The 26,236-nt window shown below is 36.3% G+C and overlaps 1 protein-coding gene across 2 annotated transcripts in view; it reads right to left on the bottom strand.

Moving 5' to 3' along the window:
• Positions 1-925: 925 nt before the first annotated feature.
• The window catches only part of NAV3 (neuron navigator 3), a 361,382-nt gene continuing 336,071 nt past the window's right edge, over positions 926-26,236 (bottom strand). Inside the window, exons 30-39 of one of the 2 annotated variants that reach the window (XM_065887341.1) lie at positions 23,785-23,882; positions 21,168-21,263; positions 20,722-20,890; positions 19,338-19,573; positions 12,845-12,999; positions 11,729-11,800; positions 10,948-11,144; positions 9,912-10,030; positions 5,640-5,843; positions 926-1,079 (exon numbers count right to left, since the gene is read on the bottom strand). In XM_065887341.1, the coding sequence (XP_065743413.1) occupies positions 960-1,079; positions 5,640-5,843; positions 9,912-10,030; positions 10,948-11,144; positions 11,729-11,800; positions 12,845-12,999; positions 19,338-19,573; positions 20,722-20,890; positions 21,168-21,263; positions 23,785-23,882 (1,466 nt within the window). In that variant the 3' untranslated portion in view covers positions 926-959. The remainder of the gene's footprint in view (positions 1,080-5,639; positions 5,844-9,911; positions 10,031-10,947; positions 11,145-11,728; positions 11,801-12,844; positions 13,000-19,337; positions 19,574-20,721; positions 20,891-21,167; positions 21,264-23,784; positions 23,883-26,236) is intronic. The other variant, XM_065887340.1, reaches the window with a different exon arrangement.

Raw genomic sequence — 26,236 nt, forward strand, 5'->3', positions numbered from 1 at the left:
ACAAACACAAAAATAGAGAGAGATGAGGCTACTGCGTTAACCGGTGTTGTAAATGAAAAGACAGTGGAAATCACCAATGGTTTAGGATTTAAACCAACTGTTAAACTGTTGTAGAAATTGGTTTTAAGGCAGTGAGACAGCACCATAGGAAATGTTGCTTCTTTTCACTGACAAGGCTCAAACAAATAAAGCCCTAAAAAAGCCTTTTATCAGTGTTGACTAATAATTGGTATAAAACTCTTTTTAAGGGAGTGGGCAGGTGGTTTAAAAAGACCACGGTGGTAAAAACAACCTTATCAAACCCGTGACTCAGACACTAGAAAGTGGGTGGAGCACATCCTGTGATCATGGCAGTTGAATGACACTGGCACTTCTCCAGCTTGTCACAGCAGTGTTTCCCCTGGCGGTTGCACAATTCCATTTGTGCTTGCGGAGGCCTGGCCTCTTCATTTAGGAATGGGGTGAGCGCACAACACAAACACTACTGGGGCTCCGTGACCAGCACCATGTGGCACAGAGGAGCTTGGACGGATCAGAGGCGTGGACCCTGCTTGGGGAGAACAGCCCCTCAGAGGAAACCAAAGGAAGGAACAACAACAAAAAAAGGTCTGCATTGTAAACTTTTAAAGAGGAAAAACAGAAAGTCCAGTTTGGCTATCCCATGTGCAATCTATTCAGTTGCCCTGTCATTAGGGTCCTTTCCAGTTGAGTAATGGAGCCTTACATCACTCCACAGATATAAAAATGCCTAGAAAGGAAAGCAAGTTACACTTCTGTGTCAATTTAGCATCTTGGCGGTTCAAACTTAGTTCTACTGCCTCCTTGGAGACCACGGCCCTGGATCAGGGCCCTGGACTGGGTGCTTTCACATTGTCAGTGGTTTAGTGAAAATACCTTACTTTTTAACCTTTTTTTTTTTTTTCTAAAGCATAGTCTTTTCCACTAACTTTTTTCACCCTCTAGAGGGTAGATTCAAGAGACGAATCCAAAACGTCTTCATGGTGGCTGGTGCTATCACTGTCGCAGCTTTGTGTTCCCGAGTAATTGGCTGCTTCTTGGAGTTTCATTAGCATATTCATCTGAAGAAAGAAAAGGAGACATCGATGGAGGCAACGATGCATTGAGGAAGCCAGTCCCAGAAAACACACGGCCCCGAGCCACATGGACGACCCATCTCATCCCCTCCAAGGGAAATGGAAAAAAATTTTAGATTTTTACTAGTTGCCCCTGGCTCCTAACGGTTTCTCCCAAACATGACTACAGCAGCAAACCATAAGGACAAAATAGGGCCTCCGCATAAGTCTTTTATTTGCAGTTGTAAATGAATACAGTTCCAGTAGGGAGAGGGGAAAGGAAACTATCACAGCTGGACATCTGGGCTCGTGGCTGGAGAGTACACCAAGCTGCCCAGCTCTTTGGGTGAGAAGCAGAAGGCACTGAATGACAACTGAAAGTCCTGAATGTTCCTACAGGCAGATGCACACAAGGGCTCCTGGACATGGTCCCTGGAGAGGAGGTGGGGATGGAGTGGAATGGAGCCCCCCATCTGCTGCTTAGGAGCTAACCTTGAGAGGTGACCAAGTGAAGCCGACCATGAACGTTGGAACAGGGAGAAGGGAAGAATCACTGTCAAGTTTCTGTGGTTGTTGAATGTCTGGCTAAAATATGATGGATAACTCACTGAAAACTACAACCACCATCTGGAACAAGAGCGGCTGTCTCAAGTTTCCCAGCCTTATAGGACAATGGCAATGTTTGTTCTCATAAAAGGGACGTAGGCATGAAAGCAGCTGGGGAGAAAGACAGCTAGCATTTCCATGTATTAGAAAATAAAAGGCAGCCACCTTGCTTGGATTTTGATAGATCTGCAGATCCACTGGTAGGGATGGAAAAAGAAAGACTGTTTAAAAGTGAATCATGAATAAATGGTTCAACAGTTTTAGAAAGCACAGAAAAAATGGCACATGTCTTCGGGAGGGTTGTTTTCTTATCAAGGTTTTCTGTAAACTGTAATAATGTTTGTATTGTTTAATGCATGCTAACTTTGCTATTTCATAATGTAATCAAAGTTTTTTGGGTTTTGTTTCCAACTTAGAAATATAGGGAATCTGATCCCAAAGAAAGGAGAAATCTAAAAAGGATTCCTTAGTCATATGTTAGGCTCTGCATGCTTGTATGCTCAGCGTAAAATGTGTGTTCAAAAAAGACCTGTGAAATAAAATGACAAACTGGTAATTACCAATTCCAGCAGGGATGCCTTTCTGACGAAGAAGCTACAGTTACAGCACATTTTAAAGTCATTTTAATATTCTTCAGGACAATATTTTTCAATATAATTTTTTGTCTAATTCCCTGAATTTATTAAACTAGCTACATAAAGATATGAAATTAAAGTAGTTGGTGATAATCTCTTAAACCCAGTAAGTCAAAAAGCTAAATGTCTCCATCAATATTCTGTTTCTCTCTTGCCCTCTCTCTCCTCTCGTTTCTCTGTCTCTCTCATGCATGTGAGGGCATACATACATACACACACACACACACACACACACACACACACACACACACCCCTACCTTCATGCACATTCATATTCTCTTTTTCCTTTCCTTTGTCAATCCCTCCCTTGTTAGTAGCCGGCTGTATATTCAAGCATCTGGGTGAAGATGATTTGTAAAAGAGAATTGTGTTTTGAGCACCTTCCAAGGGCAGAAATGGTTTCAAGGGTTGTGCTTCTATCTCAGTCACAAATGTTTGAAATCACTTGAATGCTGACTGTTGTAAAAGTTCTACCGTGTAATAAGAGTATTATTAAAGTCTTAATTTTTGAAAATGGTGCCATATAGTAAATATGTTCTATTAGAATAAGTTCAGAATCTCAGATTCATAATAAATACATATGAAGGCTTTACTCTGCCTTCTCATAGGGTTGCTTTGTACATTCAAGTCAAAGGAGATTACAAGAGGGAGGTAAGGGTCCATACCATTCAGTAGTCACTCGGATAGATCATTATTCTCTACAAAAGTATTTCCCTCCTCTCTTCCCCCTTCCTTCTTTCCCATACCCAGGGTCAGAAATATAACGTCTTACATTTGTAACACCTCCATCAGGTCCTTATCATCCCTGGTATTTACACGTCTGCTAGTCTCCCAGCCTCCATCCTCTCTCCTTTAATCTGCCCTCTATTCTATTATCAAGGCGATCTTTATAAACTGCAAATCTAATGAGGTAGTCCCTTGCTCAAAAACCTTTGGTGGCTCCCCATTGTCTGTGTGATAAAATTTTAACTTCCTACCAGATAAACAAGGCTTCACATGATTTTACAATTGCAGACTTCTGTAGCTGTAATTCCTCCCGTCCCTTTTGTTCTAATCCCAACAATTTGTATACAGCTCCCTAAACTCATTATTTTTACTGTACTGTTCCATCACGTTTCACGTGCTATTTTCTTAATTTTGGATCTTCCCTACCCAACCCCATGATGAGTTTCTATTCATCCTTCCAGACCTAGCTCAAGCCTTTCCTCCTCTGGAGCTTTCTCCTAATCACTTCCTCAACAGACTCACAACTCTATCTAGGATATATCTATCTAGGATATACTTCTATCATTATTTTACTATAATTTATATATATACATGTCTCTCTCCACGGCTGGACTGTGAGCTTCCTAAGATCAGAAATGAGATCTAATTTATTTTCTGATCACCAGGTCTTAGCCTTGAGTACATACTTATTATTTACTAATATTTACTGAATGAATGAAATTAATGAGTTTGTTGATGATGAATACACATTATATATTTAAACACTGTGAGATGTGCCAAACACTTGCATCCGTGTTCAGATTCAAAAATATATTACTGACATTAAATAGTAGATTTTTTTCTGATTTAGATTGGACTGCAAATATGTTTTTACCTATGTCAATAATTATAAAAATATAGAGCAATAAATGCGGAGAGGTACTTACTTCTCTATCAGAATGTGCCTAATTCAAAGATTTTTAGATGATAAGGTTTTTGTCATTTAACATGTCAGGTATCATAACCCCTTGTTCCTTAAGATGTTTAGGTGAGCAGCAGGTTAGGAATCAGAGATATTTTTTACCCAAATTCTCATTCAAAATGTGGAGATCCCGATCTCTTTTCCATGCTAGAAGACAAGAGCATTCTGAGCCAGGGAAAGGAGTGATTAATGGGTTTAGCTGACCAGGACTATGGGAATTGGGAAAATTTAAGACATCCCTTAAATGTCCCATACTCTGTAGAGTAACCCTGAAAACAAACCTTATAAACACCTCACCTTTATCAGGAACTGTATTAAAATCTGCAAAAGGAGAACTGGAATTTATAAAAAATTCAGAGGAAATAACCCATATTTGTCCTCTAAGGCTTAATTTTACTCTATTACATTTTAATCATCCTATCAGGAATTACTTAGTGTCTGCTCACAATTAGGCAGAATTCAAACCAATTCCACCACCACTGTTGATTTCTAGCTACGTATGAGCTAAAGGGCCAGATACTTGTCATAAAAATACAACTCCAGGCCCTTAAGAAGTTTATAGCCTAGATCAAAAGTCCTAAATAAGAGATCCCTGGGCTCTAAGTAGGTCAATGTTTATATCTCTGTGACTTTATGGAACTTCCTGAAACAGTATGCAAAATCTTCTGTGTGTGTCCATTTTGTTGGGGAAAAAATCATGAAACTTTATCAGGTGGTTCACATATAAACCCCCAAATATTCAGAATGATCAGCTGAAATGATGATGACATATACATGTCGGGGTTGTTGGTATAAGGGTATTCCACAAGATAGCAAGTCATTTTCTGTCTTTAGGTATAGTTATAGATTATGATTTTAATCATTTCCTTTTTTGTTTGTTTCAAGTAACATAATGACCTTTATCTCAGCATGTCTTCTTTCTGTATTGGTTTCCCAGTGATCCCTTTAGTCAGAGAATAGTAAGCTAACAAACACATTACGTTTGATACCAATCTATGGAAAGTCATCTCTAAATATAAAATATACATACAAAAATAAAGTCATTTTCCTGTCATGTACTTAATATTTTCAGAGTACTCATACTTTGGAGTTTTACTGACTTATATTAAGCCTTTCATGATTGCAAACTGAGCAAGGCAGAGAATAACGTCCCTTTGATCTCAAGTCAGTTTATTCTTCCCTACTGTTGCCAATAGAGGACTAATTCTAAATTTAGTCAGATACGTGTAAAACATTCTTTAGTTCTTCAAGCATACATTAGATTATATTCTTTTGGTTTCTTTCATTTTAGAACAAAATTCAGTTTTCTCTTACATACCTAATGAATTGAGTACTGAATGTTTAAAATCTATTGACTTATTTACACAATTTTCTGCATAATAAAAGAAAACTTATGGCCGCAGAGTTCAGCCTGATTTCAGTGTTTTTTGATTATTTTTAAGCATATGAGTTTGGTCTTTCATTTTAAGAGTTTCACCCAATGAAAGTAGGCCAAAGGTAAAAATTTTAAAACTGAGTACCAACATCAGGACAGTTTCAAATATTACCTAGGATAACTAATGTCTCTGATGCATAAATACTAATGACCGCACACTATAGTCAAGATTATATAGGAAGAACCAAACATCAGCTTCTTACCAGGGGATCCCCCTCTGTGTCAGTTTGTGGAATGTGCTTTGAGGTTGTAGCTTCCTTTGTGGATATGCAGCCCTCATACCCAACATCTTCTGGTCTCAACTGAAGTAATGCTGGGCCCTCCTGAGGCAAAGATGCTGAGCTCCATGGGTATGTATCAAGCACCCACTTTGAGGGATCTTCCCAGGGTGCTCGTTTCCCATACATCTAAAAAGTGATCACAAATTTAGCACATATAAAATGCATTTCTATTCAGTACAAAAGGTGACTACTAATTGATTGATTCCTTTGCACACTGAGTTCCTATGGGACTCAGGGGAATGAAGTGTCCATACACAATTTTCCAGATTTTAAACATATATCTCTCTATATAGTTCACTTAAAACTTGAAGGCTAGACAAAATAAAGCTTGAGACAAAATAAAGCTGAACATTTGGGATAGGTTATCAACATTTGGAGGAGAGCATGAAGGAGCTTTATTTTAAATACATGAAGAAATGGCTGCCCCATTTATCTTTGTTAGTAATTTTACAAACTAAAAGGAAGCTCATCATTGAGAAAGGAAAGTTCCAGTAATGGAGAAATTAAAAAGCTAGACACTAAATAGCTTTCTTTACTAAAGTGCACTTTGGAAAGATGGTGAATAAAAGAGACTTCTTTTCTCTGTCCACTTCATTCTACTCAAATTTTCCTTGAAAATAAGAATCTTTTCTCCGACAACCATTTCCCTCAGATTAACTTCCTCTATAATCTCACTGCTTCCCATTAAAACTCTTTTTAGATATTTTTTATAAGGCCACTAGTAAAAGAGGAGAATCATGGGAAATGAAAGATTTGTCAAAACTCATATGGAGGGAGAAAATTAATAGAAAGAGATTATAAAGCCTGGTTAAAGTACTGGCAGTGGAGTAGAGGGCAGATGAATCCAAGCGATGTTAAAGAATTTTTAAGCTGAACGCAAAGCCAAAACCAAACTGGGAAGGGCACACTGAGGAGAAAGAGGTTGATGGGACTTGGTAAAAAAAATAAAAAAGTATAAGCCACAGGGGCACAGAAAGAAAAGGTAAAATTAAGAGAAGAGGACAGTAACATGGGTACGCTAGTTCTTTAATGGACTCTCCTACTCCACTGAGGGCAATCCTGGTTACTAGGTGTATACACATCTTGGTCGTGGATGGCACAGAACACCGTGTTAAGTGTTCTATGTGGCTTCTTGTGGTTCAGTGAGACAAAAGCAAAATGGCGGACATTGAGGCCATGAAAGCCCATGGCTGCCTTGGAACTGTCTTTTGAGTTTCTCCTGGAGAAGTTGTATGACATTGTGGCAGCTTGTCTTAAGACAAAAAAAAATTCAGGTCTTGATAGCTGTGCATTTGTTTAGGGGATGATGGTAGGGGTGGCAATGGTTAGTTTTCTTTCTTTTTTTTTTTTAATAGTTCTCTTCTTCTAGAGCAGAAAATTTCTCTCAGTTAAAAATCTACTTTATAGAGGATGTAAAACATAGCTTGCTATACAACTTAAACTAATTGAAGGAAAGCATATAATTCTTGGAAAGGAAATGTTACCAAAAAAATATGGAAGTCTAGTAGAATCAACAGATGTCAGCCTTTAAAGAATCATCAAGGACAGCAAAACTGGGGGCGACCAATAGAAAGCTAAACAGGCTCAATTCTATATTCCAGAGTAAAATAGATGCTATAGAAGAAGAATTGAAAGAAATGAAATATAAACATTCAGAAGGAGATAATCTGATTGTTGACGTTTCAAGAAAGATAGAATCATCAGAATAAACATTGGAATCCAGTGCATCATCAGTGTTTTTTTTCAACTAGAACATCTGGTAAAGTGTATTCCCCATACGGTTCCCCATCAAAGTATCTGCCTTCATTTGAAGAGAGCTTTTTCTGTTCCTCTCAACTCAGATTTTCATCTTTGTAACCATGCTTTGTTTTTCCACCTCTTGTTCCAATTCATAGTTCTTTGTTGCCAGGATATCCAAGGAAATGGTTCATGACATGTGTGATTCCTTTTTTTCCTGTTCCTCCAGAAGTCACATATGGACCATCCCAAGAACATCATCTGCCAACAGACTTCTGGTCCAGCGTATCCTTCAGTAGCAATGAGAACTCTCTACTCACCAAAGGGTTTTCCTTTTTCTCTCCAAGTGCTGAATTCCTCCTGCCTCCTGCCACCAATCCCCACCAACACCCAGCTACTCCCTACATCATGGTTGAACCAGCTTTCACACTAACCTACTACTAAACATCTAGAACCACAGCATAAAACTTGAGATCTTTTAATCTCTCCTCAAAAATTTTTTTTGAAGTATCTCTCAGTTTGGGAAACTGGTATTACCTTAGTGATTATGCCTTTGTTTAAATGGAAGCTTTATCGTATGATAATTCTCAGGACAGTGTTTTATAAATAATATTGACTTAAATATTAAAAACACTATGTAGTTAAAAAAATGAGATCTAAGGATTTTTAGGTATCGTGGTTTTTGAGTTTTTAAAATGCTTCTAATTCTTTCTAGATATTAGCAAATGAATACGAAATAAGGAGAATTTCATATATAAAAATTTGGATCATAGTTTTTTAATACTGAAATAGTATCTAGAGAACAAATAATTCATTTAAATATTTATTCTAAAATTATGACTGAATATTTTAAATACATTTTCATTAAAAAAAAAAATATATATATATATTTTGGTAAAAATGGTTGAAATCAAGAGACCCAACTCACATCTGAGATAGCATAATAGTTTTAGAGGAATCCTCACATGTGCTATGTTATACTTGAAAAATAAAAACCTTTGGTACAGTCTTTAATTTTGTTGGAGACACTTTCTGGGGCTAGTTTGACTTATACCCTTAAAAATATGAAATTGAGTTATTTAAATATGGATTAGAACCAATTGACAGCATTCTCTAGGATCATTACCTCTGAATTCTCAGAACACCCTCATAATATGATAGTTCTAAATCACTGCCATGCCCTTCTACTAGATGAGGAAAGCATGATGGTAAAAGGAAGCAAAATGAAGTAAAGTAGAAAACCAGTTTTTTTAGACAGTAAAATAAAGACTTAACACAGTATTGCAGATGACAAAATGTGAAAAGCATGAAGTATATCGTAATTCTAGCAGCAGTTGTGATAACCAGAAATAGAGATGCCTAAGCAAAATACTACCTAAACCTTAGCTAAGTTATTGTAAAGATGACTGGATTTTTCTGCCACAAGTTTGGTAATTATACAATATCAATCTTAAAATATTCACACGTAAGTTTTATAATTCTACAATTTCATGAAATTTCAACTTCAATATAAGGAAAAATCAAGAGTGATGGAAAAGGGATGATACATTTTATTGAAGAAAAAGGGTTTTCTTATTAGTGATATATTTTGACTTCTTAGTGAAGAGTAAATAGAAGGGGTGGATGACAGGGACAGCAGGGGCGCTCCTAAACCCGCCTGCCATAGATTTTAAAAAGTCAAATGCCTTAGATTTAGAGCACTCTCATAAATAGTAAAGGATCTTACAAGTGACGTTAAAGGGTTTCAAAAAAGAAATATCCCGAAGCAAGGAAACTATAAGCAAAAACTACTTGTTGCAGATTAGATAAGAAGAGAATAAATGATCAAGGTCCATATAAACATGCCTTTCTTATAAGATGTAGAACTGTGCAATTAACTAGCTATCCAATAAGCACAGGTCTGGGGACTTCCCTGGTGGTCCAGTGGTTGAGAATCCATCTTACAATGCAGGGGACGCTGGTTCGATCCCTGGTCAGGGAACTAAGATCCCACATGCTGCAGGGCAACTAAGCCCATGTGCCACAACTAGAGAGTCCTCGCGTCACAACTAATGACCCTGCGTGCCACAACTAGAGAGAAGCCTGCGCACTGTAACAGAGAGCCCACGTGCCGCAACGAAAATCCCGGGTGCTGCAACTAAGACCCAGTGCAGCCAATAAATAAATAAATAAATATTAAAAAAAAAAACAGGTCTGTAAACACCTATGGCAATAAATTTGGCCTTCAATGTGTACTTGTTAGAATAACTGTGCTTTCTCTTTCTCCTACATATTTATTCTCAGAACAGAAAAAAAGTAGTGTATACTATTTGTTCTTTGAAACTTTACCACTATATTTATATAGTTCATGCCTTATTTTTCTGCACAAATACTCAGAGAAATGAATTATTTTTGCTTTTAAAGGATGATTTTTTTCACTTAGTTTTTAAAAACAGTAAAGAAAATTGAGTACTATACCTGCAGACCTTCTCTCACTGCCTCCAGAATATAAGGTACCAAAGAATAGTTCCAGAGATCCATGAACCATACTCTAGAACCTTCTACATCCATGGGGCAAGGAAGGAAAAGTCGAGGACCTGAGAAGAAACAAATAACAAAACATTTTTAAGAACCCATATTTAGACACCATTTGGGGGGCATGTTTCTTATAGGATTCTTAGAAAATTATAATCTTGGCTAGTTTGATTATATTAAAGTGTGTTTCACTGAAGACCCAATCTCCAGGACCCTCCTTTCTTTTTACACTAAAACCTTAATCTAAAATGTAACATTTTAGCATTAGGAGAAACCTTAAAGGTCATAATCCGGTCAATCTGCCCCATTTTACAAACGACAAAACTATGCTGGAATGAACTGTTAAATATAAAATATGTCATTATTTGCAGAAGTGGGTCTCTGCCTCGGTCTTCTGATCACAAATAGAGAATTTTTCTTTCTAATTTACACTGTGTCTTTAGTGAGTATGTCTTTATGATCCACCGCAATGGGAAAGGGACATTTTTTTCGTGCAATTTAAGAAGGAATACAAAAACAAACATCTTTATGCCAACTCAAGAAAATAATTCAAACCATTTTGTCTTCATGAAATATGTAAAACACTTAAATTACCTCTAACTAAAATCTTCTCTCACAGCTATATTTGATATGAGCCATAAGCTAATATTTGTTTTTAGCATAAAAAAAGGTACTCTAAACAGATACAATTTATTTCAAATGGTTATCTGATTTTTAGATATTTGTCTATATTAAACTTATTCGATGTCAGTAAAATCTTAGTAAACCATAATAGTCAGACAAAATAAATCTAATTAGAAATATTTATGCAAAGCTTGGAAGAAGGCAAACTTTCAGAAGGAAAAAAAAATGAAAACTTAAATCTCTGGAAGCTTGAAAAACATCAGCTTCACTTGTTATTTTCTGCCCTCCAATCTGGCCATCTTTACCACGTACTCGTAGTTCCTGGAAAATGGCATATTGCAATTTTGGAACTCACCGATGGTAACATCAGAAGAACTGTGTGTTTCCAAAAAACTGTTGAGATGATGCCATGTCTTAGGAATCCAATCTATAATTTTGACTAGGTCATTATTGCGTATGTTCCTTTCAATTTCCATCTCTATCAGTTTCCTTCGAAGATATCTGCCTAAAAAGCCTTTTACTGGTTCTGTGTGGTTTGCACATAGTACCCACCTACAAAAAGAGAGAAAAAACCCCAAAACTCAGAAATCTTTATATAAATTAAACTTTTACATAAATTAAACTTTAAGTCCACAGTGATTCTCTTTCCAATATAAAGTAATAATGTTCCTAATTTAATTGGTGGCCATATGTTAATGATCAAAGGGATGAGAAGGTCTATTAGCATTAGAGCTATACTGTAACTAACTTTTCATCTTGAGCTAAAGAGAAGCTTATGTGCGTCACAGCAGTGAGTGGGCATGTACAGGCTGAGCACTCTTCTGTAGGAGAATCACAAATCCTGAAATAGGAACTGTCTTCACATTTCTCACACTTAGAAAAAAGGTGCTCTACTTTAGCCAGTGACATAGTGAGCAGAAAAAACATTTCTTTTTTCTTCTTTTTGAAAGAAACACTTCTGATTACAGGTTGAGGACCACAAAATGTCTGCTTGAGAAAGAGTGTCAGAAGAAGTGAGAATTATTTTCACACCCCAGGTCACCACTGGCAGGATTTCTCAATGTACAATTGGAAAAAACAATAACCAAAAGCAAACAGAAAAGAGACAATATGAAAAAAATTCAATTTATCTTCACCTGAAATTGTGATGCAGCTCTAGATTTGGTGATGAAGAAACTCCCTGATTCATTGTTCCAATAATATATGGACTGGAGAAAAAAAAGAAAATTTATATGTACTAAAGGTAAAAGAGATTAATACATTAAAATTGTCTGCAAAAACAATTTAGATAAATATGGATTTTTCCATTTTAACATTAGGCTGTAAAAGGGTAATTCTGTAGTGTTTGGTTGGAAAATGACAAAGATCACTGAACTGGAAATTAAGATTTGGGGTTCTAATTTCAGATCTGGCATCCTAAGCAAATCATTTTCCCTCTCTAATCCCAAGTTTTCTCATCTATGAAATGAAAAGATTAGATAGAATAATCACAGTGATCTCACTCTACTCCAACATCTTATGATTCTTGTGCTTATAATCTAATTCATTAATTTTTTCTTTTGTTTCATAATTATTTCAAAGGTTCTTAATAACATGAAAGAATTTATATTCTTGTTTCAATATTTATTTTATGCTGATTAATTTTTAACATTTAAAAAATCTCTAGCAGAGATAACTGGGTTACTTGCACCATTAAAGCTAACATTTATGTTGTTGTTCTTATATGTCCTTTTTTAGAGGCCATACTATAGTGAATCTTAAGTGGGTTTTCAGATTTTTTTTATACCCTACTTTAACCTTTTCTTTCATGTAAATAGTTAAAAATTAGAATCACTAGTGGAGAGAGGTATATCTGAATGTATTAAAATTATTTCTATAGGAAGGCTGAATTTAAACTTTAAATGGACTAAGAGTGAAACAAGAGCTCTATAGCTTCGTTCTAGTTCTTAATTTCCCTGATTCAAACATTCCATCATTGATAATGGTCTCCCAGACTTCCAGCATACCTGTAGAAGTTAACATCATCAAGTAAGTAATGTTGCCATAGAAGTGCCTGAGACGCAATTGTTGAATGAATAAACAGATGTTCTAATGAACACATAGAGGTTCTTTGGAAATATGGTATAATAGTAATGAAGGCTTCTCAAATTAATAGCATCCACTATACGTCTTAAAAGGTATAAAGGCACAAGAATGCATATTTGATCACCATTTTTTCATATCTTATCACTCGAAATATTTCACAAGCATACCATTTATTGTATTTACAGTTGAGAAAACCATTGAAGATATCACTCAAAGAGCCCACATGATGAAGATTATCAAGAATTATTACAACTGGAAGCTCTACACCATTATTATCCGCACTGCATTGTTCAGCCAGGTTAGCTAGATATTGCTGCAATTCCTTTAAAAAAAAAAAACAAATATGTTAATGAGAAATTTATACCAATGGAAAGCAATTCATAGTTTAGGAATGATACATTTTGTCGTCCATCCAGGTTCTTTGATTAAAACTCACAGATCATTCCATTGATATAAAACCTTACTCTACAAAGCAAAAAAACATACAATGTTGAGAGGATACACTTTTAAAGGAAAGAGAAAAGCCAGTACAGGACACCTGAAGTAAATATAAAGCTGTAAACACAAGGACACACTCCTCAGTTGTTTTCTCCCTGGAAGAAAAGTGAAAAAAAAAAGAATTCTGGATATGAGCTCTTAGGATAAACCACAAATACTGAGATTCATTCTTGTTTTTGGTATTACAATGATAAAGATGGATTTTAGCAAACCTTATAATTTCAAGTATAGACTAAATCCAAAATGGCACCCCTAAGTTTCCAATAAGACTTTAAATATTTTAATTCCAATTCATTTTGATGAGGTGCATCTGAAAATACAGCCCTGGGACTCAAATAAAACTGTGGTTGGTTGATTTGTTATTTATTTATTATCTGCTTGCAATTGTTGTAATTTATAACAACAGACAAAATGTGTTATATTTCATTAGGTTAAGTGACATTAGCATTTAGCATTTATTAAGCCCCTTGGTTCTTTACAGATATTATTCCTTTCTAATAGCTTTTAATCTAAATATGATAACCAGTTCACTGATTGCTCTCACAGATGGGTAGGCCAGAAATATAATTAGATTTCTTAGAATTATCCTAATCAGTAAGAGCATTTCCATAATATTTGCATATTTACAATGACATTTTCCATTTGTACATCTTGAGCAGGGTTAAAAAACAATTTCATGATGGATCTTGAATAATGAATAGAATTCCAAATGATAAGTATGTAGTTTTTAAAAAAAAAAAAAAAAAAAAAAGTATGTAGTTTTTTACTCTTTCAACACAGCTTTAGCAAGCGCCTACTATGTGCCAGGTACTCTGGCACCAAGGATTTAGAGATTACTTTTATATTCAGGCATTAGAGTTGATAGAAAGGCAGGCCAACAAGTAAGTCTGAAGGCAATGTGATAACTGAAATGCATAAAACACTATAGAAAAACTAAAGAGAGGCATCTAATCCAGATTTAAGGTTCATAGAACTATAGGGTATGAGGGCAGGAGGTATAATTGAAGAATAAAGAGTAAAGCGTAAGAGGTGGAAGATACGAGTGTGTGATGTGTTGGGAAAAATATTGGTGTTCTGCTTTTGCAAGAGAAATGGTCCATGGCAGTAGTGATCTCAATGAAAGGGGAAATCGAAAAGACTTTGAATCCATGCAGAGGAATTTGGATTTTGCTACATAAACATGTGCACCATTCATATGTTGTTGTTTTCCCCAGGGTAGAGAAATTTATTTATCTCAGGAAACATACATGTGAAGGACAGGATGATTAATTAGAAATGGAAAACACATTCAAGATGCTTACTGCCCAGAATAGGTTAGGCATGTATATAGATAACTAAAATTCACAGTGAAAACTAATACGTTACCTCAAAAGAATATACACTAAAGATTTTGTTCAGAGCATGTAAAGATTACTTGTAGCTTCTGGGAAAGACTTTGTGGTGGCAGTATTATTTGCTATTAACCTTTTATTTTAAAGATTAGGTAATACTGTGATGCTTAAAAATGGAAGAAGAGCTTTCTTCATAGATGGAGAAGAACAAAGGCCGAAACACAAAAATATGATATCCATGTAGGAAAAACCCAGTAGTATATGTTTTGTGAAAGAGTGGTAAATAAATTGGAAAGGAAAGTTTGCAACCTTGAATGGTTGGTAAGACTACTGGACTTTTCCTACTGACAGTGAAGAAACATTGACTATTCTGGGGATCTGAGTGATGTAGTCAGAATCATGATTTGAAAGTGTGGTAAGTATATTGCAAAGGAGGAAGAGAAACCAGTCAAGAGATACTGAAATTGCTGAAGCCAAGAGACACTGTGGGACTCAAGAGAAATAGTAGAAGTATGGGAAGATTTTTGACCTAGAGCAGAAAGCAGTGGGGAAACACTGCAGGATTTTAATGTGGTCAGCTTTTAATTATGAAAGAAGAATTATGAATGAATAGAAGACATTCTATTTCCATGAGGTGCAAGGATAAAGAGGCAGAGAGAGAAGGGGGATTTAATGCAAGTTGTAAATCAAGCAGTTAGTAAACAATTGCAATAGTCCAAGTAAATGACAGAGTGTTTATTTGGGTGGGAGGGTAATGGTAGTAGAGATGGATGAAAGAAGATGGATTTGTGATATATTTTCACAGATACATCACAAATATACAAGAATTGAAATTGGCATTCCTAAACATGTATATTTAGTATGCTAATGAAAACATACTTATAAGCTAATAGAAATGCCTACCATATGGAAGAGTGGGCACAGCCAATACTGTCCAATTGGAGCCAATACAAGTTGAAACAAGGGAGTTATCCAGATGAGAACAGAAGTGGGAGAGAAAAGAATGTTGGGGGATATTTTCATTTACTGGAAGGTGACGGAAAAACAGTCAGTGAAAGGCACTGAGCAGCAGCTTACTAGAGGGTAGGAAGGAGACAAGGAGAGAATGAAAATCATGAAAATCGGAACAATTTCTAGAAAGAGGGGATCAATTAAAGCAATTTAGTATATACGGATCAAAAGAGGGAGAGAGAGGTGGGGGGAGAGGAGGAGGTGGTGGAGCTGAAGGGGGCAGGGGAGGGGGAGAAGTTTGAATTGAATTTGGTAAAGAAGAATCACCGGGTGACTTTGGAAAAATAGGGCCATTAGATTCTATTGTGGTCCTCTCTCATCTTGAGAAGGGTAGTAGATCCCTTTGGGAATCTAATGAAAGCTACGGACCAGTCACAAGTAGAAACAGGCATACACGAATAATTTGGTCATACAACTTGAGTTTTCTCAAACCTTTTTGAAATCACTTCATGATCCCCACTCTAGCTTAATCAGGGTAAAATCTTAGATTGAAGTACTGATACATTAGCATTAGAAGTTTCATGTCCAAGATCTAATCAGGCAGAAAAAAACAGGTATATCTACTAGATGGACATTGATAATGAAATGAATCCCATGCTTTGAAAATATACACAGAACACAGCAGTTATACAAAAACTATTGATCATTGCTATCTCTGATTTTGACTCCAGACACACTCACAATGAATCTGCCAAGTCCAGCTTTCTGATCTTTTCCCACCTAACATTCCAGTTGGCTTCAGTTGGCCACATATTCTTTACTAAATCCACCTCTAGCCTCTGGGCCCACCATATAAAATGTCACAAAGTGTAACTGTTTATGTGTCCTGCTTTCAATCAAAATATTCCAGCTGGCAACTCGAGAGAGGGCTTGAAGAGTGGGAAGAGGAAAAGAATGTAAAATGCAGAGGGAACAAAAACATGAAAATATTTTTTTCATTTGATGGTTTATTATTGGCTTTTTTTGGAATCAGTGAGTGATTTGTGGCTTTGTCTCTTCAGAGCTATCGAAGGCATAGCAGAAAGCATGTCAGCAGTTACACAGTTCCATTTCTCAGGAAAAGAATTTATTTCGTACCTCATTCACCCTTTACTTAAGTAAATCTACACTTGGCAGCATCCTTCCTACAATCCCAACCTGTCATCCCCATTTCTCTATACCACTCTCACATACCATCAACCCCCCGAAAATAAAGTGTGGATTCTCTTTCAATTTGGCAAGAATTGGCCAAATTCTCTGGCCATGAGTTGGTATGCAACATTACTGACAGCTCATTCAAATCTTACAAACCTAAAGAAACAATAAGCATTTGTTACTTGTAGTTTGTGCTTTCTTGGTGATGAATGCCATGTGATTTGTCCATGGATTTCTTCCTATTACTGTTTACTAGCCTCATTTGTTCTGTTCAAAGGCTCTTGGCAAGCTTCATTTTTCATCAGTTTGTAATAACAAAGATTAAACTGACCTTATAATGGCACAAGTGATTTTATTCAGAAAAAGTAGAAAATAAGAGTGCTGGATATACTTGATCAAATTTTAAAGGACATATAAATTATTATTGATTAAGAATATCTCCAAGTACTAAACACTTTTTTTAAACTGAAATAAAAAGAACTTATATATAACAGTATATTTTGGAGTGAGGCAAATTTTAGAACTAATGTTAAGTTACCCTACTTTATTTTAGCATGTCGAATTATATCCAAGTCAATCTATCTGATTTGAAACTTGATTTTAAGTGATTTTCCAACTTTATCAAAATGCCCGTTTCCTCTAATAAATCTATTCTTCTCTTATCTTCCAACCACTTGCTTTTTTCATAACAGAAGTAACTTCTAAAGAGTTCTGTCACATCAACATTAAGGAAACACCAAAGAGAGCACTGAGAGTAATTAAGAGATGCCAATTCTTTCATCATTTTGGCTGAAAAGAAAACAAAATGTGCTAAAAGCTTTTAAATAAAGCTATGAGGAGACCCAGAATTCACTGGAGGCATTAAAGGTGTAGGCTGAAGCAAACAACTGTGCTCTTCCTGCTTCTGCTTAAAGAAGAGTTCAAGGCTTCCCTGGTGGCACAGTGGTTGAGAGTCCGCCTGCCAATGCAGGGGACATGGGTTCGTGCCCCGGTCCGGGAAGATCCCACATGCCGTGGAAGAGCTAGGCCCGTGAGCCATGGCCGCTGAGCCTGCGCGTCTGGAGCCTGTGCTCCGCAACGGGAGAGGCCACAGCAGTGAGAGGCCCGCGTACTGCAAAAAAAAAAAAAAAAAAAAAAAAAAAAGAAGAGTTCAATATTCTGCCTCAGGTGCCATGTCTCTCTCTACTTGAAATGAGAATGGGTGGTTCAACCACAATCCAAATAGTGTTGAGTTCCAAAGAAACATTCGGGATTCATGTGCTGTACTGAGTCCACATTAAGAGATCCCATCGTGCTTTATACACACCTTTGTTCTCCTTGAAAAATACATATAAGCCAATTTTGAACAAAGATCCGTGTATGTGATGGGGGTGGGTGGTCTGTATGTGTCTGTGTGTATTTGTGTAAGAAACCGTTACATATTGGGAACGAAGAGCTATAATTAATAACTGCAGGCAACCCTTAGGTGGTGCTTGCTACTTGTACTATTCTCTTCCTTTCCCTGCTTCTATCTGTCTGTCTGTCTCTCTCTCTCTATCTCTCTCTCTCTCTCTCACACACACACACACACACAGATACACACCCATTTAGTCCTTACCACAACCCCACTATTTTTTCCCATTTTACAGCTGGGAAAAGTAAGGCACAAAGAAATTTAACAATCAGCCCTAGGTCCCACAGTTGGTCAGTGATATGGACTTAATGAACTACTCCTTTAAGAAATTTTTGTTCACTAAATTAAATGTCTTGTTTATGTCAAGAATCCAGTGGGTTTGGGTTGCTTTGGGGAGTGATGTTTCTTTTCTAAAAATTTGCAGGCCAGAGGTTTCTGCGAGACTGGGTCAGTTTAGATCATCTAACCAGGTTATCTCTAGAAAAACAACAGAACCCAGTATCATCTGGATATCTTCAAGGTATTGCTTATACCAGATGTAGTTTCCTAAGAGAACCTTAGGTTGCACTGATTGAGAATGTAAATGAATAACTATAGGCAAAAATAGTCCAGTGTTAGGCATCAACTATTTCCTTCTTAGGATTCTTTATTTCACTCTGAATATACGAAAGTACTGGCTGGGTTTTATAGCCCCTCATGCCTATTTAAGAGCTGAGAGCACTCAGGGTGATTATGGTACATTAAACCTTAGCAGATGGTGAAATGGAATATTGTTTAATTTCCTAAGGTTCCTAAGCAGAAATCCTATAGAAATATGATGTAAACAAATTGCTGCTCCCAGAATTTCTGCTTAGAATATATGAATTACACCCAAATCCCCATTGCTGCAACATCCCCGTTAATTCCTACTTATTTATTATGACCTAGACCAAGTATTGGCTTTTATAAAGCTCTGATTCTGCAGGAAGAGTCATGGCCTCTTGTTTCTGTGGTATTTGCATGGATCTCTTTCTGCTCTAATATTTCCTAGATGATGTCTACGAGAAATCAGACAACAGAGACTCTGTCCTTTTCTTCTGTCCATTCTCAATGCTTGTGAATACCTGATACCTGAATGTCACTGAGCAGTCTTGTTCAAATTCATGAAGTAGGGTTTAGTCATTCACCAGATTCTAGTTTTAGCCGAAGAGCTGGATATGCTTCCATGTACGATATGGAAGTTTCATATAATCTGAAAGCTTAGTTGCTTAAGACATGGATAAATAGCAGTTGTCTTAGGAGCCTGTGACTTACCTTACTAGACTTGTGGTCCACATTAAAAGTGGCAATTGCATCCTCTGTTTTTTTCCTCCCAGATTTGGTTATTACGTATTCAGCAAGTTTATTTGCTAAATAGGTCTTTCCAGTACCACTAGGTCCTGAGAGTATAATTCTGTGATGCTCCATCAACAAGTTAAAGTACCTTTGGGTAATTGGTTTAGGAATCAGCGTATCAAAAACAAAACTGTCCAAACTGTTTTCTTCTACCCCTGAAGGGAGAAACAAAGGGAAGAGTGTAGCTTATTGTTCTACATAAGCTTGAAATTAAAATATAGTGTCAACTGGGCTTTGTTAGCCATTGGAATGCAGTCCTTGCAAGATACTTTCCTTGACATTTCGATCCCACGTGTGTTGCTATTTTAAGACAGAAAACATCAGTAATAAGGCAGAGTGAACATCCAAATGAAAGCAGGTTTTTCCTCTTTGCTTAGACTTCCCTCGTCTATTTCATGCTTCTCACTTATGTTTCCACAAAGAGATGGAAGCATTACTATGAATTCTATCATAAAGTCCTCCTTCTCTTTGAAGGTGGTAGTTTTGTTAAGAATAAGTGTAAAAATTAAAATAAAAAGTATAAAAGTGTGTATGTTCTTCTCTTTTTCTTCCTCTTTCCTCCTTCTCTTTATTTCCCTCTAGCTCTCATTATACATCCCAGCTGTACCACCCCTTAAGCTTTTGAAGAATATAAATATAATAGGTATTTGGCAAGGAATTAAGAAGGAGAGCAACAGTTTCTCCTTTTACTCACCCAATTACCTTAATCATAAAATCAAATATTGACAAATCCCTCTATTAATCCATAGTTTATATAGATGTGTTCTGACTCTTTAACATATATGAACAAGGAATTATGGATACAAGCATACTTTAGATATTCCATTTGCCTAGAATTAGTCACATTATTCAAAGCAAAGAGAATTTCTCATCCCTGATTCTTAACTTCCATTCTCTATCCCCAGTGGGTACTTATTGGGAATACATATTTTAAAATTAAAGGTAAAAGAATGAATATATTACCTTGGAATATGCAATAAACTTTTTGAATCTCCCCTAAATCTAAGATGATAATGGAGAAAATCTAGAAAATTGAAATTCGCTACATCACATTTGTTTTTCTGAATCTTGGAGAAACTTCGAAATTACATCTCAAAACTCAAAGAATTTCATTTAGTTGGATTTTTGTGTTTTTAGTAGGATTTTAGTGTTTTAAATATAAATACAGCTCATATCATATCAAAATTATCAAAGTGGTTAACACAGTTTTCAAATATGAAAATTTGAAGGGAAACTGCAAAAAAGAAAAGAAAAGAAATGTTGGTAAAAAAAATACAACTGTGCTTTTCATTTTTATTTTTACCTTTCAGGTTCACAGTGATGATGTTATTAGCGCCGACAAGGTATCCACAAGGCAGCAGTTCAGGCACTTCTAGGTTATGGGATCTAATTAAATCTCCTATACAGTAGCTGGCAATGCAGTCAGAGCTCAGACCAAGGCTAGTGGATGTATCAATTCGGAACACATATTCCTGAAATGGTATACACAAAAAAGGAAAGTCAAAACAGAGGTCCAACTCCTCTACGACAAATACAAAACTCATGGGGATGTGAAGCTAGCTATCAAGAATTTTAGAAATGGTTAATATAAGAACAATTAATATCAAACAGCATAAAGAGAGAAAACTTTCCTTAATATTTGAAATGGAAGAGAGGAAAAGCAGATATCTCTATGCCATTAAAGCTAAGGGAAGCATCCAAAATGAAACACATTTGAAAATTAATATCAGGATGTCTTGCACAACTTACCTTAAAGAGACGTCTAATTACACCATCTAAGACATCCCACTTGGTTTTTCCGCTGACACCAATGGATCCTATCAAATATGCCTGAGACTTCTGATCCTAAGTAAGAACAAAATAAAACAAGATAAAATCCAACTGTGTGTCTTTTTTTATTATGATATCTTCTACTAAAAAATATTAATATTTGTGGTGATTAACACTAAAATATATATTAAACCTATGGGTTTTATAATAACAGACATACACAGTGGATTATACAAAATACCCCAACAAACAAACAAACTAACTAACTAACAGAGTAACAGGATAGCAACAAAAACAAGAGAGAAAGAGATTAGATGAAGTGGTATGGTCAAGGAAAACTGATTCATGACCTGTTCAGTAGAAGGGAAAGGGCCAGGAGAGAACAAGTCTTCCGTTTTAATGCAGTGGGTGCATTCCTGAAGAGAAGCAACTTGGTAGGAGGGAAATAGTGATAGAGATGGAACAGAACTATATCATGAGTCCTAGAGCCTCATCATAATGTTTTTGTGAGCTTATCTTTGTTAAGTCCAAAACTCAGTTTGTTTTTTTATTTAGATTATCTCTAAAATCCAATCCAGTTTTGAAAAATAAGTTATCCACGGTAGTATGGCATTCACATATTCACAACACAGGTCCCATTTTGAATGTATCAGAAAATTCAATATTTAGAAGAACTTGCCAGGGAATCCTACAGGACTCATTTTGTCAAGCAAAGAACTCCTTTATAATACAAACAAAGGTCCCAAATTTATCGTTTTTGTAGGATGGGATTTTGAGGAATTTCTACATATATTAGAAAAGTAAGCAATTCAATTTATAGTCTAACTGAAGCCGTTTTTATGTTGACTGGAATGGTTACATGAGATAGTGATCATGACACCAGTATATATAATTAGACAGTTGATATATCACAATCCTGATTCTAGTCACCAACTTGCCTAGTCCTAAAGAGGCGGTAGAAAAATAACTGAGTCAGGTGTTAGAAGACATGGATTCCACAACACACAACATCTACCATGTAATTAAGAAATGTGATGTTAGTTCAAGTCACTTAGCTGGCTCAGAGCCTCAATTTCTTCATCTGCAACATTTAACTTTATAAGGGTAAATGATTATCAGCACTATTTAGATATAACCTGAAGCCAATATCTGTTACAGAAAAAGTTGAGAAATTCACAGCAAACCATTCTTATTTTGTAACAACTGTTATAGACTGAATGTTTGTGCCCCTCCCCCCAAATTCATATATTAAAGCCTCAACCCCCAATTGATGGTATTTGGAAATGGAGCCAGCAGGAGGCAATAAGAGCTAGATTAGGCCATGAGAGTGGGTCTCTCATCATGGGATTAGTGGCCTTCTAAGTAGGGGAAGTAGGAGAGAGATCTCTTTCTCTCTCCCGAAGTACACACACTGAGGAAAGGTCAAGTGAGGACACAGGAAGAAGGCAGTCATCTGCAACCCAAGGAGAAAGAGGAAACACCAGGAAACAAATCAGCCAGCACCTTGATCTTGGACTTAATAACTGTGAGAAAATAAATTTCTGTTGTTTAAGCCACCCAATCTATAGTATTTTGTTATGGTAACCCAAGAAGACTAAGACAACTACTTTCCAATGTTCAAAAATATTATCTTTCAGAATTATTTTGAAAAAGAAAACTTGTTTTACAGCGTTACTGTAACTGAGCCAAAATGGACATGCATACAGTGCTTTTAAGCAGCTGCTTTCAAATCAGAGATCATTAGACTATCTAAGCTTCACTGAGACTATTACAGTCTTTTACATAAAGACCCACTTGGGAAATTCAGGCACAGATCTGCAGCTCAAGCAGAAAGTTTATGGCATTAGAATTCTTGGAATATATGCACAGTGTAAAAATTCACAATTGCTAGCTCACTTTTCAAACTTCAATACTTCAATTATCTTAAAATTCTAAAGATTTTTTTGTTAGAATTTCTGTCTGATAAAACATTTTTGGATACTTATAAATTTGTAGTTTTGGCCACTGAACTACAATTTCAACTTGAAATAATAGTTTTAGTTTCAAGAAGAGGCTAGGGTCAGAATGGTATTGCCAATTTGAAGGCAATATTTGATTCCAGAAAAATTAGAATATTTGCCTTATCATCTAAGACCTTGCTTTAAAATGATACCCACAAGTAGTGTCAATGGAATTTGTCATACTGAGTTCAATAAAATATATCTTTCCAGTGTCTAGAAGAGCCATATAACTTATAGTCTCTTCTTTGTACAAAGACCATCTTGGCAGCTCTAGCAACATGTTTCTATACATCATAAATATCACCTGTATTTAGTTAGACAAAATGTTAATGTCAAAGAAAGCAATGTGCTTTTTTGGTTTTAGAAATGAGGTTGGCTGACAACCAAGATTGTTTTCAGTGAATGAACATGACATACTGAGACACATTTCTACCTATAGGATGATGTCATTTCTTTCAAGTCCCTAACTTTCATGCTTTTATAATAGATTAGGCCAATGCCAAGACAAACACCGCTGATAGTATATTTATGACAAATACTTGATTCATGGTCATTCTCATCCTTTAGTAATAAAGAACTTAAGGTTAAAGAAATACCTTTGCTCGACCGTAGCCCTTGCTTATGGAGACTATAATTTTCACGCTGCGGCCATCTTTATGTCCGGTTGCATCACCAGCATCATCGAGCAAAATATCTACCAAATTTTCAAAGAAACATACACAAACACACACACATACAATAGAGTCACATTAGCTTGGATTTCTTTACTGTCATCGTTTTCTCCCTCATAGTTTTACATCTTTCGATGGGAATATTCAGATTTTCTGCCACCCATTCTAACCTAACTGGTTTGAAAAACCTCAGCTTCCAAGAAGATGAGTGACTGTGTTGGGTTAAAGTTTCCATCTAAGAATTTATTTCTGCTTCCAAAGATCTTCACCCAAGTGTTGGGCACCCATTGCATTTAGATGAGGAAATAATTTTTTCTATTATGCACAGGTCTGAGTAATACCTGAGTAATAGTCAGTTACCATCATAACCGTGACAAACTGAAAAGCAATCTGAGTTTTCTATCCAACCAAAAACATCCAAGCTCATCACCCATGTAGTTATGAATGCGAAGGTGGTGAGACTGCCTGTCAACTGAAATGATTTTCGAGGTGAGTATCGATCCTCACCTCGTATCGATAATTTTAGGTAATGTTTTGAATTTCAACCACGGCATTATACATCCCCGCAGAAATATATTAATTATTGCTTTCCTGTTCTCTTTATGCTTATAGCTTCAAAACCAAAATAATACTTCTAGTAATCAGCTAAGAGTTACAGAAGCATGATAAAGTTAGCTAACCTTTAACCCACCAACCTTAAAATGTGATTAAAGATTAATTTTCAAAATATATGAGATTAATGTCCAGTTTGGAGAATGATTAAGGCAAACTATCCCACATATATGTTTTCCTTTGACAAGGATTCTATTATGTTTAATATGAAGATAGTTTTCTGGGGACAAAGAAAACTTGGTTACGTGTTGAAGAGCACATGTGCCAGGTGACAAGAGGACTCAACTGCTCAAAGTGTAAATTTAGAGAGCCAAGGACTGTGACTGTACCATTATAGAAGCAACAATTTCATCAAGTGCCTTCTGAAAATAAAATGCTTCTATTATCTTAATAATTAGGAATATGCAATTTTGCAAAGGAAGGAGTTTAAAAAATGCCATAACACCATAACAATCAAAAGCACATTTAGAGTTTAAGGAATATGGAGTTTTTTTGCTAGAAATTTTTAAATTGTCAGACAATCTCTTACTGAAATTTATTAATTTTTTTTACTAGATTAACATCCTCCCAGTCTCTCACCATTCTTCCTATCCAACTCAAACCTCTTCCTTAAGTGTCATTTTAATTCTCTTCTTGCTCCTTTTCTCAAAAGTTTAAAGTGGCTTATCGTTCACATCTAAATATCTTGTAATTCATGACCAAATTACCTCTTTAGTACTTTGCTCAATTATTCATAACTTCATAAATATTCAAAAATATTTATTTTTAGCTGACAGTTTATTAAGCATCACAGAAATCAGGAACTGTGGATTTCCCTGCTGGAGCTGTGGTTAAGAATCTGCCTTCCAATGCAGGGACGTGGGTTCGAGCTCTGGTCTGGGAAGATCCCACATGCCGCGGAGCAGCTAAGCCCGTGCGCCATAACTACTGAGTCTGCGCTCTAGAGCCCACCAGCCACAATTACTGAGCCCGCATGCTGGTACTACTGAAGCCCGTGTGCCTAGAGCCCGTGCCCCGCAACAGGAGAAGCCACCGCAACGAGAAGCCCACGCACCACAACAAAGGGTAGCGCCCACTCGCCGCAACTAGAGAAAGCCCACACACAGCAACCAAGACCCAACGCAGCCAAAAATAAGTAAATAAATTTATTAAAAAAAAGAAATCAGGAACTGTGCTGGGCATTGGGAATGAATACCATGGTGAGAAGGAAGATGAATTCCCTGCTCTTTTGGAGTATACATTCTCAACAAGGTAATCTTTAATGTTTTAAGTGCTTTAGCAAAATGAATACAGTAGTTAAGAGTCAGGCACTGGAATCATCCAGATCTGGGCTCAAATATTAGCTCTATCACTTATTGGATGCATAATCTTGAAAAATTATCATAATCACTTTCCTAATTCTTGGGGCACAAAAGCACCAGCTTCGTAGGGTTATTGAGAACATAATAGAAAACACTTTTAAAGCACTTTATCCTCCGTGTTTAGTAAGTTTATCTGTTCTAACCATTACTCCTTTTCCCTGTGTGTTTATTCTAACTCCTTGTGTTGACAGTGGAAGGAGCACATCATGACTCACTCTGGGTGAGTGAGTCAATGTACACCCCCCCCACCCACAGTACATTGATGGGATGATCGCCTGAACAAACAACTCTGAGTAAAAACAAATAACAGCCAGTTTGAGATAAGGGTTCTCTGTGTTGTTTCATGGAAAATAAGTTAGAGTCCTCTGTCAACATTCTGAAAAAAGATTTGCCATTCTGGTTAC

The sequence above is a fragment of the Phocoena phocoena genome, chromosome 11 (genome assembly GCF_963924675.1).
Source record: "Phocoena phocoena chromosome 11, mPhoPho1.1, whole genome shotgun sequence".
Classification (NCBI taxonomy): domain Eukaryota; kingdom Metazoa; phylum Chordata; class Mammalia; order Artiodactyla; family Phocoenidae; genus Phocoena; species Phocoena phocoena.